This window comes from Micrasema longulum, unplaced genomic scaffold (genome assembly GCF_059751315.1).
Source record: "Micrasema longulum isolate JH-2025_06_02 unplaced genomic scaffold, ASM5975131v1 h1tg000136l, whole genome shotgun sequence".
In the NCBI taxonomy this organism is placed as follows: Eukaryota; Metazoa; Arthropoda; class Insecta; order Trichoptera; family Brachycentridae; genus Micrasema; species Micrasema longulum.
This window is the reverse complement of record NW_028277342.1, coordinates 165,754-180,375: the sequence shown is the minus strand read 5'-3', so window position 1 is coordinate 180,375 and position 14,622 is coordinate 165,754. Positions and strand designations below refer to the sequence as shown.

The 14,622-nt window shown below is 30.6% G+C and overlaps 2 protein-coding genes across 2 annotated transcripts in view; both read left to right on the top strand.

Annotated features, from left to right (window-relative positions):
• The window catches only part of pyd (zonula occludens-like protein polychaetoid), a 197,193-nt gene that overhangs the window by 127,375 nt on the left and 55,196 nt on the right, over positions 1-14,622 (top strand).
• LOC148284258 (uncharacterized) lies at positions 12,244-13,994 on the top strand. Its single transcript, XM_088242406.1, has 2 exons — positions 12,244-12,692; positions 12,867-13,994. The coding sequence occupies exons 1-2, from the start codon at positions 12,416-12,418 to the stop codon at positions 13,898-13,900; spliced, it is 1,311 nt and encodes a 436-aa protein (XP_088098532.1). The 5' UTR covers positions 12,244-12,415; the 3' UTR covers positions 13,901-13,994.

Below are 14,622 nucleotides of genomic sequence, written 5' to 3'. Positions count from 1 at the left end.
AAGACAATTTGTTCCTACCTACCCAAACCGTTCAGTTTGAGAATATTATAAATACATGGGCATATTGAATCTTACAATTTTATACAAAAATTAACAGCAAAGATTAACAAAAATAAATATATAAAAAAAATTAACACTATACTATGAAGAGAAGAGAGGGGATGGGAAGGACATGATGATATACTCATGTGTCTGTGTCAACTAATTGCTCGTCTCATCTCAACACAGGACTTTTGGTCCCATGGATTTGGGACTTTTCTCAAATAATGTGTAATAAACTACATGTATATAAATAAATAAATGTATTCTCCTCCATTATTTTGCAACAAATTTGTCGATAATTCGTGGCATCTTGACCGTACATTGCGCAAATATCGCGAACACCTTTGTCAGTTTTATTTCCTCAATTGAATGCGAACAGAAAGAGGTGCCGAAAATGCTCACATTACTTGAAATTCCATTTTGAAGGCTTGTAATCAAATAAAATAATTCACGAAACGTAAAAGAAAACACATTATCTCACAGAGCAGAAAATTTTCTTTCGAAAAACATAACCTTTACCATTTTAAAAAATTTTTTTGTGATAATATTTAAATTTGGATAAAAAAGGACACAGCTTATATTGACGGCCAATTTACAAAAACACCACATAAAATGCGATTTTTTTTCTTCTACCTTTTATATATTTTTTTAATTCATTATGAAAATCATTTTTTGTTACTACATCTCTCTATCCCAGAAGTCCTAATCAGACTCGCCAAATATGGCAACCCTAAACGTGCACCGTGATAAATCGTGATAAATCTTTTTTAAAAAATAATGGCCACATAATATTTGCTAAATCTTAGACGCGTATTATAAGGGAATAATGTCAGTACCATGCGCCTACGAGTATTTTCATAAAAAAATGACGTGAAGCCCCGGAGAATGTTAAGGAATTATTAATGTATCCGGCAAAGCATAACATTCCCAAATGCAGGTAAGTCGAAGTGGACCTTTATAGTATTATATATTATACATATTTAATTATATCTTTTATATTTGGGGTCTCGGTGATGTGATTAAATTAAAGTGGACAAGAGAGGTGAACTGTGACTGTATGTCTATGGTCAATTCAGGGAATTATTTACGGCAATCGTTTTACACTAGTTTTTTTTGTAAAAAAAGGTATACCATAGAAATAGATCCCCACTATTATTAAAATAACATGGGGTCTTATGACGAGTGGGATAGGAATGCCGAAAAAAGTTGGTTTAAATTAATTATGATGGATAGTTGACATTAGGGACCATTTTTATTGTAGAGTTTACAGTACCTTAGATATTTTTTAAAGAATTGATCAAAAATAGTACTTTTGTCAACAATATTTTCAGTTTTTCAATTTTTTTGTAGGCAAAAACCGGATTTAACTCTCTGGGGAGTTATTATTATTAATATGGATAACTTATAAAACGCCATTTTCGTAATATACCTCAAGGGCGCTTTACAAAGTGATTCTATGAATATTTATTTAATTTTAACTTAAAATTTATAGAAAACTACAGGCCCTGGCCCTCGATTACAATTGGAAGTTAACAGTTTTCTTGAATTTTATCTGTTAAGTAAAATTAATATATACGTACATTTTTTTTCTAAACATACAATTACAGATTGCCGACGAAGATACTTTACATTTTCATACAAATACATGCATTTTGGTACATAAATTTCGATTTTACTTTGACAGTCATTCGATGATAACTCAGTTGACTTCCTATTGTAATTAGGATCCTGGTGAATATTTCACGGTCCTTGCACCTTCACTGGACAACGAGGAACTTCAGCCCTACGGGAAATGGGATTAAAAAAATGTTTTATAAAAAAAAATTAGAGTATTAAATTCTACTGTAAAATTTCTTAAAAATGTACGAAAAAAATAAAATATTTTAATAAAAATGCACTAATTTGAATGACACCACTGGTTTATATGAACCATCCAATGATACGAGAGCATTGAAGGATATCCAGTTTGGTCACCGTAAACGAACCAATCGGAAGAACTGTCATAGAACAACCTCTGACGTCGCACGCGGAGTTATTTCAGAAATACAAAACTTTAAAAAATCATAGCGCTGATAACACGATATAAAAAATATTAAAAAAATAATAATTTGGCTTAGTTTAATATTCTACTAACAAATAAAAAGACACTGAACTTCCTCTTTGTTAAGATTAAAACTTATCGTTTACTGACATTATTTGGCTTCTTGTCTTCCATTACATTTGGATTTATGGCCTGTCATTGTTGGTAATTCGATCAGGTGACTTTTTGAAATTACATCGAAATTTTAAAACAATGATGCTGACTAGTGATGCGCATAAGATAATCGTTTATAACTGGTCAAAAGAATCTGCAAATAATCTTTTAAATGAATCAATAACAGTTTGATAAAAAAATCGCATATTTTTTATAATCGCTTATAAGATTCATGGCTCCGATTGCAATGGGAATTTAACTGAGTTATCTGCTATCTATAAAATAAAACAGAATTGTCTTTTCGAAAATGTGTACATTTATATGAAAATTTGAAGTATCATCGTCGAAAACCTGTAATTGAAAAATACCTGGGCTGGTATTCCAAACGCTCTCGTGGCCGTATTATCTCGTGTATTTTTTACATACCAAATACACGAGAAAAATTGTTTTCTTATGCCACAAGAGTGGTTCAGAGTGGCTCTGGGCTGCTTTGAACGATATCACTAGTTCTTCTGAATCAACCAATGATAGTGTTGTGATAGATTTCCGGTTTAGGAAAGCCAATTCACCAATCAGTAGAACTCACCAAAGATAACGCGTAAAGTCACACGCGGACAGTCAAACTAAAAGAATCATTGCGCTGATACATAAAAATATTTATATTTTTTTACTTAATTTGATAGTCTATTAACAAATAAAAAAAATACTAAAAAACCACTGAACTTCCTTACTGTAAAGTGTAGACAGTGGCCCTATTTCGTAACTAACTCGTTTCGTTAATTCATTCGTATCGTATGAGCGGGAACGAGAGCGAAATACATTTTTTATTGCGTTATAGTGAGACGGATATATGACGAACGATAAGAACTTATGAAACGAAATAGTGACGGAATAAGCCTGCATCATGTTGTGTGTGGTGCGGTGCATCGAAGCATTTAGTTCGGCAATTTTATACCAGCAACACCAGGGTGTGACGCTTGTCTCCTCGTCGTGATTTCGATTCATTTGACCGATCCGACCCCATTTCCATCCTTCCATTATTTAAAATTGAAATCTTTAGTATTTGTGGAATATTCGAGAGTTCGTTGGCTTTTACGAAAACAATTAGTTCTAGCTAAAGTGTATACAACTAACTTACAAAAGAAAAATCATCATCGTCGTTTCCGTATCCGCATCTAATGGTGTATAGGGCACTGCGTTGGTTCGTTTCAGGTGCCAGTTCAAGTAATAATAATTATAATTATGGATAACTTAAATAGCGCCATTTTCGCCCTCAAGGGCGCTTTACAAAGTGATTATATAAAGATATAAATTTAATTTTAACTTTTTAATTTAAGAAAAATAATGTACTTTTTCATGTTACTTTTTCACCACATGCTAAGAATTTATTCAAATGATTTAGAGAACAAGTGGGTTTTAAGTTTCTTCCGAAACATCACTTCACTCTCACAGTTTCGGATTTCTGCTGGGAGAGCATTCTATGCCGTAGGGCCTGCGACCGCAAATGCACGTTCGCCGAACTTAGTGCGCTGTTTGCGTAGAGGTATAATAACTTTTCCTTTCGACGTAGATGTAGCTGATCTAAGCGTAAAACGTCCGTCAGCTAGTTTATCTGGAATGCAGAGTTCCCTTAGATATTCTGGAGCAGAGTTGTGCAGTGACTTATACATAAGCCAACAGAGTTTGTATTCCACCCTCTGTGGAAAACGCAGCCAGTGCAATTCCCGAAGTAGTGGAGTTATATGACTGAACTTAGAGATTCCAAAAAGTACGAAGAAATATTGCAGTGAAAAAACACCTCGCACGCGCGGTCTGACTTTTCTCAATGTCTTTCCGTATTTTCTCTCAGGTTTATGGCACTAGAGCAGACACACTATGAATATTTAGCATTTGCGTGTCCCTATAGTTTTTTTTTTTTTTTTTTTTTAATAAATTGTTTATTAAAAAAATGTTTTTTAAGACTTGTTAAACATTTTAATTAATGTTCATTTAAAAATGTGTTTTTACAATAAAATATTTCATAACATCACAAATCAAATAATATAATCACTAGATCCTCAACACAAAGACAACTTAAACAAATACAAACTAATACCACTTTCGGACAAAGAGCTTTTAAGTATAATTCAATTAAAATCTATAACCTACTTCCACTGTCTATTAAAACAATTAGTAACGAGAAAATGTTTAAAAATGCTTTAAAAAATGGATAGTGGAGCTAGGTAGAAGTAAAATGGATTGTCTCATTCGCCCAAACCAATATTGAATCAACCGCTCCACAAGTGAATAGCTAATGTTAGGTTTTTGTTATTTTCATTGTGCGTTTTGCAATATAAATAATATAGATGTACATATACCTAGTTTTTAAAACTGTGAATATTTTGTTAATTATCTCTGTTTATTAAGTTAGTCTTCTTTGTTTATTCTCTAATGTAAAAACATTTCAAAAAAAAATATTGTTTAGTGTCCTCGGCACGGGTAACCCCAGTGAGGACACATAATTTTTATTATTAATTATAGTTTGTAAGATAAAAATATGAATAAATAAATAGTCCCTGGACTGGCACCTGAAACCTAAGACCGATCATCTTGCCTTCATGTAACAAACGAACGATCAAGATACGCTGAGATTGGTATATCAATGCAGTACCCTATGCACCATTAGGTACGAAAGGGGAATGATGATGATGTTGACTGCATGTTATGATGCTGTTCGTCCTTTGTGTAGTAGTGGAGAAATTCCTTGGGTCTGATTTTGTGATTCATTTATTTCTAAGAAACTTTGACCTGTTTTTACATTCCAAGAAGGTTAGTCGACCAGGCTGATTATTTCGAGATGCATTCCTTCCTTAATTCACCTATGGAAGCATACAATTTTCATATAAACTGTAAAAAATACCGTACTCACTAGTAGAGACATCGTTTAACCCTTTGCTCCCTGTTTAGTATAAAACAGCATTTACCGATACTTCCTTTCCCATCCTTCTCTTGATCCATCTCTATGGTACCTACCCAACACCAAGACAGAAGATTACAACATTTGGATTTGGAACATTATAAACAAAATTTCGACATTACATTAAAGGTTGCATAAAAATTCTTGGAATTCGTCGCGCGTCGTTGTAAAAATTATCATAATTATAGTGAACTTTCATCTTCCTATGCCCAAAATTGAAGAACATCTTTATCTTATCAAAGGTAAGTCCATTTCTGTGTTCCTTTCATTTCTTCAAATATTTCCAACCTTTTACAAAACTGAATGAATTTCTTTTTTTCGCTGCAGTCCGCTTTTCGTTAACTCTCCTTGACGGTACAAAAAATATGTCCTGGTATAAAATTACTCATATACTATTTATGTATTTGTTCTTTTACAATTTATGTGTTACTTTTTTACATTAAAGATAATGTTACCTCACTCAAATATCATAATAATGCATTTGATGTGACTAATCACTGTCGGTACATATTTGGACGTTTATGAGTAGTTTCGGCGATTTTAAATTATTTTTATTTAATTACAAATTTAAAAGCTTCAATTTTTATATTTATTTATCTATAGAATCACTATTTTAAGCGCCCTTGAGGTATTATATTACGAAAATGGCGCTATATAAGTTATTCCATAATAAATAAATAGTTCAAAAAATGGAGTCATTTTTGGACATTTTTTCACAGGAGTCTGGGGATCAGTTTTTCATAGAGCTATCACCCATTTGGTCGTGTAAAATTATTACTTCTTCACAAAATTTAATATTAAAATTAAGATGGACTGGATGCCTTGTTGTTTTATTATAATGATGGTTTTTCATTTATATTTGTAAATATGCCACATTGAAAAAATAATAACTTTTTCATATTACAAATCCATGACGGTACAAATTTGTACCACTGTTTTTTTTTTTATGGAGTTTAAAAAAAAACAAGATTAATGTATAATAGTATTCAAGCTGTAAATAATATAATTTAAAAAGTTTACAAAGTCTTCTTAATCTATGTTCAGGGATCAAAGGGTTAACTGAATATTGTTATTCAATAAAAATTATTCATATTATAATTAATTAGTACATATTTATATACGTCCTACTGAACTGCATATTTACAGTTCTTAAGTGGGTACAGTAAATATTTAAATCTTGTGCAATTTTAAACCTATATTTTACTTACCAAAAAGTCTAAAACAATAAAAACTACTACTAATGTGTTTTCAAGAGAGGGGTAAGGGCTGGATTTTCCTTAGTGGGAGGGTGTAAGTAGGAAACTCCTTGATTATTCTTCAAATATTTGGGGTTTTTTTTAAATTTTCACGTCAACCAAATGTTTGTCTTTGTTCTTTTCATATTGATGTGTCATGTTTTTTTTATCATGTGTCTGGTTTGGTAAATTATTTTTTTGTTTTGCTAGGTTGTTTTAGTTCATTATTTTGTCGCAACTCAACACAAGACTTTGGTCCCACAGAGTATTATACTTATTTCTCAAAAAATGACAAATAAAGCGCTGTGAATAAATAAATACAACAAATAAATCAAATAGTGTTAAATATGCATAAAATATTATAATAAAACATGACATTAATCTGTAATAAAGGTAAAGAGATCCCAGGCATTACATAATATATTATCGGCCATGGATGCGTTTTGCATGGAATTTTAACTTTTTTTAAACTACTTTTTGTGGCGCAACTAGTCTTTATTGTTAGTTTGAGTTCATACTTCTAAAAACCTATGTATTTTAACTTGAAATGTCATCACGGTCTTTTCGATTGATTGAAAATAGATTCTAAAACTATCGGATAGTAAAGAATATTTAGTGACTTTAAGAAAAAAACAGTACACGTTGGTCATGCTCGGTCGGGCCATCTTGATCGAGAGTTTTTCCAGTCCAAAACGATTCATTTTAACGTCCTTGAGCACTCACACCTGCCCTACACGGTACACAATCTTCCCCCTTCTTCTTTACCTCTTCTCCTACAAAGGGCTCCGAAGCAACCTTGCCCAATTATTATTACAAACTGGTACCCTACATCAGACATCAGTCAATCCCATAATTATTTTCGTTGTTGTCTGTGATACAGGTACCTTTTTTCTAGATGGTTTCTTCAGCGACACGAATAAAAAAAGAGTAGTGTTTTTTGTAAATTAAAAAAACCGTTCGTACAATTTAACTAGCCATTAAATTGGTATTTTGTGTTCGTACAAATGCGGTACAATTTTTTAAAAAGATTATCCCAGCTTAAATTTGGTAATAATTATTTCTCCGTGTCGCGCCGGGATATATATGTAATATTATAAGTAGGTGAGAACTGATCAATACGACAACACTGACAAAAACTTCGGTCACTTCATTCCAAATTTTAAATGGCAATAACAATGCATTACGGGATGATTAAAAAAAAAAATTTTTTTTTTTTAATCTGCAACATTTTTACGCCTAGATGTTCTTAAATGTTAATAGGGCAGATTATAGACACACTTTTTTTATTTGTTTTTTTATTTATTTTATTTATTCATACAAATACACATATGTATTACAAAAAAATAATAATAACGTATCCCAATGTCTAGAAGGCCAAGAGCCCTGTGTTGAGTTGGGATACAACATAATGGAAAGTGAAAGCGTGTACATTATTTAATAATAGCAAAAATAAAAATTCTAAATTAAAACACAAACATTTATTTCAATAAACATCTGGACAACACGCTAAATAGCATATAAATCTATGCAATATCTCGCAGCAGTCTCCTGCGATGGTCTCTTCCCTTAGACAAAATTTAAACTTGTACACTCTTTCCGAAAATGGCTTTCGTTTTGGAGAACTTAATATGTTATTACGGGCATTTAGGTTGGCAGGAAAAGGAAAAACGCGCATTTAAAATGTCTTCAAATTTAAAAAAGTGCTTTCGTCTTTGATAAGTTATGCCGTACAGTTAAATGATTTATTGTAATCATAATAGAGAAAAATGATAATTTCGGATATCACTAACTCTATATTGTCTACCTTGTGTTTAGAAACGTACTTAAATAAGACTAGTGAGTGGCACTATATATATAATTTGGACCTTTCTCAATCCTGAATGACCGACACGAGGTTTTTTCTAGTAAAAGAATAATTCGTTAAATAAAAATAAAAATAAAAATCCTTCTAGGTAATTTGAGTGGCTTCAAAATAAAAGTAAAACTTCTTTTCTATATAGTCCAAAAGTTTTGATTGCCTTTGTTTCTAAAATACTCATTTACTGTCGTTATTTCTTAGAGACATTTGATTTGAGACGAAAAATTTGGACAAAAAAATTCCAATAATATATTTATTTAGTTCTGGGAATACAAGTAAACTTTATAAAAACTTAAATACCCGACATTGGTTTAAAAATGCTATTTTTGGAAAATAACTGAAGTGTAAAAGTCCCCGTTAACTTGAACTCTTTGTGATTTCCCTTAATATTGGGTAATAGTTTTTTACTATGTCGATTACTAAAAAAATGTATTTCGCGATAGACTTCCGATCAAACACCATCCGATGTTCGTATCTCCTAAAACTTGTAAAGAATATTATTTAAGTTTTTAATTTTGTAAACAATTTGGTCCTTTTAGGCGAAAACACATGCTGGTTAATAAAGAAATAAGTCAAAGTAATCCAGGAAGTTAGATAAAATTTATTCGTTATGGACTTGTTTTTTCAGATTATACTTTTTTCTTAATTGAAAATATAATCAACGTTTGCCTAATATTTATGGAGAGTATTTAAAAATTTTGCATTTTCGAAAAAAAAAGTAATCTTGAGTTATCGTTTTGTGTATTTTTTTTAAATACAAAGGTTTGTATTTAAATACACCCGATATAATAATATATTTATTATCTAGGTTCATGGAACATGAAGGACAAACCGCAATTTACTTTCTTTTTGTTTTTTTACGTTTACTTATGTACAACTTACTTAAGAAGACATTTTTCTAGTAATATAATATTATTATTTATTTGTTGTGTTTAAAAAACAAACAGTATGTACTAAAATACAAAATCGGTTTTTCTTATGTATCAACTCTCGCTGTCTCCACCTACCATGGAATCACTTCTTTACAATACCGTAGAGTCTGTGCGGACCAACTACTGCTTCACAAAATTATGACAGGAATAGTTGACTGTGTAGAACTACTAATTTAATAATAATACATATGCCAGCCAGGATTTGTAGACGGTACCACCTGTTCCATGTACCAATAAGTAAAACATTGTGTGTTAAAAATGCTTTTTTTCGTAGGACTTTTTCAGTGTACAATACAAAATATAAAGAAATAGACTACACAAACATCACTCTGTCAGATTTAAAATTTACACTAAAAATGCATTGTGTAACTTAGTAGACATTATAATCATAAATATGTACATCTCCCTTCCCCTCCTTATCCTCTCTTCAAGCATCCTTGTCGTAATCCCGCCCAATTTACATTAACTTACTGTTCTTTAAAAAAAAATATCTTCGATTTTTGAAAAATATATACGAGTACATGAAAATAACATTTTTATATGTATTAACTTATATGTATTTATATAATATGTAATGTATTTTCTTTACTAACTTTGTATACTTTGTGGAAATCTGTTATTCGTTCTGAGTTTATACATATAGATCTGTTTGTTTACTCTGTAAATATGTATGTAGAACTGTTGGTTTTCCAAATAAAAATATTAACAATAGGGCAAAATCATGTTTTTTTAAAAACATTTAGGTATGTAATAAAGGTCTATTGAATACTGTCAAAAAAATTAATATTTTTTTGTTACTTATAAGTAGCAAATAAGATATTTTTAAATTTGTAATTTTGAATTCCCGCAAAAACGGCCACTCCATTGGCCACGCCCCTAATACGTCACGATTCATGTTTATTTGTTCCTGACCATTCAAATTTGTTTAGAACATTTTCACGAATCTTGACGTCACAACTATCAAGGCCAAACTTGTCGCGTTTTTCTAGTGGCATATTAAAAAAACAATCTTTTTAAATTTACATATGAAAACATTTCTCTACAATATGCATATTGATTTTTAAAAAATCATTAATTATTTAAAATCCATTTCATATATTTTTATCCGTATTCGAGAATGTGATATTTCCCTATTTCTTGACACCCATCCACACCAAAAAAATGTTTTCCCTTAAGACTATTAATTATCATACGAAAAATGGCGTGGCTAAAATAATTAATCAGTAAAAAACTGTGACAGTAGCTGTTTGTTTTGTCGCAATATTTTATGTCATTTTGCGTGGGATCGTAATTAATTGGGATATATTTGTTTTTTGGCGTGCGAATTTGTAAACTTACCGTGTAGCTGTAGATGCAATTTTACTGGCGGAATTGTCGCAAATGTACTCGTACCTAGAACTTTTTTGAGAGTTATAATAATTAGCTTGGAATGCCATTGTTTCGCGATGACGAAAGTTTAATTCTTCAGAAAATATTTGACACTCCCACGTGCACTCAGGTGTTGAGTGTGATCTCGCTTTGTTGTATTGATATTTTATACTTGCAAAAATAATTAGTGAATTTTGACTTAAAAATGTTAGGTGTTAACATACGTAGTGTCCTTTTTTCCAAATGAAGAGACAATATTTTTTTTACAGAAAATCAGTCAATGATGTATTTTCCTTCATTATTTTTCAACAAATTAATCGATATTTTTTTATTTATTTATTTATTTAGTTCTATGTATTTACATAGTCTAATATATATTTACAACACAATATTTACATCTATACTTATTCTAACATTATTTATCACTATTATACACTTAGTATCCTAATTTATAATATTAACTGTTTCATATGTACATTTTCATTAATTATATTCACTATTTACAATATTTACTACCTAATATTTTTCACATATATACTTTTTACATTTAATTTTAAATATATTTACATTAATTTCATTTTTTATGCTTTCTGGCATTTCTTCAAATAGTTTTATTCCCTTGTACATAAGGCAGTTCTGGGACATTGCTTTTGATTTCTTTTCCAGTCTTATATTTTTAGATCCTCTTGTTGCATAGTTATGAAAGAACTCATTATTTTTTAGTTTATTTTGAAAATATCTCGGAACTATTCCTTTAATAATTTTGTTTATTTCATTGGCAACATTGAATTTGATTCTTTGATCAATTTTCATGATATCTAGAAGTTGAATCATTTTCTTAACATTTGTTCGTCTCCCACATCTTAATATTATCCTCATCGCTTTGTTTTGTATTATTTGGAGTCTTTTTAGATCTCCTTCATTACTTAAATATAAAATACTGGAGCAATAATCAATGTGGGGAACGATAATACTTTTAAATATCAGCAGAGAGGTTTCAATGTCTAATTTATTCCTTATCCTTCCTAACAGGGATACCTTCTTTGCGATTTTCTTACTCGTATAGTCTGCATTTTTTGAAAAAGATAATTTAGAGTCAATCCAAACTCCTAGATATTTTATGCTTTCATTTCATACTTCACCGTACACTGTGCAAATATTGCGAGCACCTTTGGCTGTTTTATTCCCTCGATTGAACGCGAACAGAAAGAGGTGTCACTGTCAACAGAAAATTTTCTTTCGAATAACGCATAACCTTTTTTGTGCTTTTGGTGCTCATTTTTAAATTTGAAGAAAACGGAACTTATGAATGTTGACACCCAATATTAAAAATGGTTAGAGCAAGGTTCAAGCAAATAAATATTATCTAAAATTGCCCGTATAATTGTATTTTTTAAATCCGAATTGCTGCTTTTCGTAAGCCTGTACCAATTTTTATTTCTGTTGATAAAATAATAAAAAAAATAATATAATATGCTATTATCCATATTTAAAAAATGTTTTTAAGAAATTATGTAAAATAATATGAATTGTTTTGATATTTACTAATAAATACATTTTGACGAAATATTTTATACAAATCACCCCAGTTTATTCGAAAACTCTTACACGTAAGAACTTTAATCACGCTTTTTTAACGCCGCTGGTTTTAGTTCGCTGTAGTGGTATACCTGCTACCGATGAGAACGAAGTTGTTCGCTTAGTAGCGTCTAGCGTCACGTAGTCTGTGCGTCACGTGTCCGCCGCTTCACCTCGTGTTCTGTTTTGACAGCGCTCGCGTTTAGGTTAAATATATTTCATTATAAACAATATTTATTATTATTAAGTACAATGGCGATGCTTGCGGAGCCTCGTAGAAAAAAGAGGTCGCTTAATCTTAGAGGAAATAACAATTGGAGCGATGATCCAAATAAATTTGGGCAGAAAATGATGCAAAAAATGGGTTGGACTCCCGGGAAAGGCCTCGGGCTTAATGAAGATGGAAAAGTTGACAATGTTAAGGTGCGATTTAAAGACGATAACAACGGTGTTGGATTCACCGATAGAAATGATCAGTGGACGAGCCACGAAGCTAGTTTCGAGGAATTGCTCCGCAATCTTCATGGAGGTTAGTTTTGACAGTATATCTATAATATTGCTGATTCTAAAATCTTTTATCATGATGAAAATTTATCAATATTTTTCTTTTAATGCTGTGAGAATAACTATTATGTTTTCAATAGTTACAAGCCTTTAAAGTGTTACATAACTTCGCATATTAAATGGAAATTTTTATTTTCAGGTCATGTTGACAGATCAAAGTTACACAGTGAATCATCTTTGGAAGAAAAGTCCAAAAAGTTACAGTCTCGTCTACATTATAAAAAGTTCACACGGGGAAAAGATATAACACAGTATAGCCAGAAAGATCTAGCGAATATTTTTGGAAAGAAGACATTAAACACAGTTGAAAACAAACCGATAAATGATGTAGTTGTGATTTCAGAGGAGACTGTAGAAGACTCTAAACTTGTAGGCGGTGGAAGCATGACAGAATACTTCCAATCTAAAATGAAGAATAAATGTTTAAGTGTACCTTCTCAAACAAAGAAATTTAAAGAAAATGTATCCGACGAAGAAGATTCCGGAGTTGCTTTCCAAGGATTTTCCGCATCTGAAACATTTAGTTGTGGAAACGGTTTAAATGATGATGAAAGACCACCTAAATCAGTAACAAGTTTATACAATAATTTTATATCATTTAATCAATCATCCACCGTGCATGAAAATACTGAAAATGAGGCGGCAGTAATTAAAACAAAAAAAAAGAAGAAATCAAAAAGTAATAAATTTGAAAGTGTACCACTTGTTGATGAAGTTTCAATGGAAATGGTATCGGAAGAGGTCATTACGTTTCTGGATGAACCAGCTGTCGAAGAGTTAAAGAAAAAGAAGTTAAAGAAGAATAAGAAGATGGTGCTCCAGAATCAGGAAAGTCCAACTGATTCCGAGACAGTTACAAAAGTTGCAACTAAAAAGAAGAAAAACAAACAACATAGTAATTGCACCGATATACCACAGATTGAGCTCGAAGATATAATTAATATTTCTGACACGGAGGAAGTGCCTAACAAAAAGAAACAAAAGGCTTCAAGAGAAAAAATCCATGATTTGATTGAAGAAACCGTTGTTCTAGATGAATTCAAGCACAAGAAAAGAAAATCAGACGATCGACATCAATGCTTGCCTTCGAAAAAGAAAAAAAAAGATTGTGAATTACATCAAAACGTGATTTCTAAAAAAAGTAAAAAGAAAAATAAATTAATTTCTGCCTAGCTGTGATATTTTTAACATAACTCAAAATCATTATGTGTACAATAAAATATTTTTAATTTATCAATAATGCAGGTCAGCGCTAAATGTGAATTAACACATGATCATAATTTTTGCATCCTCTATCTTAAGAAAAAATCTAAATCGTTCATACACTGGAATCTCGTTTATACTTTTTTTTTTTAAATAACAGCGTCCAAAATGATTTTTTTCAATATTTTAAACATTATTTTAACAATGCATTATAGTAATATAATTATACTATTAATTTATTTTTGTTATCAAAAACATTTTTCACTTTTTGGTATGACATTTTACACTTATTTGTTTATAAATTTGTATAAACCACTTTAATTAAATTAAATGAAAGTGGTTTATACAAATTTATAAACAAATAAGTATACTATTAATTATTGGAATGCATATATGAATAGGGAATAATCTTTGTTAGGATTGTTTTTCAATATTTTATGTCCTCTTGTATTTAAGAATAAAATTAGGTAAAATGAATGGTTAACAATTAAAAAAATTTGAAATCACAAATTGATTTTTATACATGGAAGCCTACTTAATATTCTTCTTTTTTAGTATCTTTTTTTTTTTAAAACGGTTCTCTGTGGAACGAACCCCTTGCGTAAAAAGAGGTTCCAGTGTAATTTACAAAAAATAATTATAATTTTGTGTTTAGCGTTGAATAGTGTTTCTTCTTATTTCATTATCATCAT

Bases quoted from the DNA above. Each gene is read 5' to 3' on its own strand.
- LOC148284258 (XM_088242406.1), top strand. From the start codon at position 12,416: ATGGCGATGCTTGCGGAGCCTCGTAGAAAAAAGAGGTCGCTTAATCTT. The intron at 12,693-12,866 runs GTTAGTTTTGAC...TTTTATTTTCAG, and splicing joins GCTCCGCAATCTTCATGGAG to GTCATGTTGACAGATCAAAG.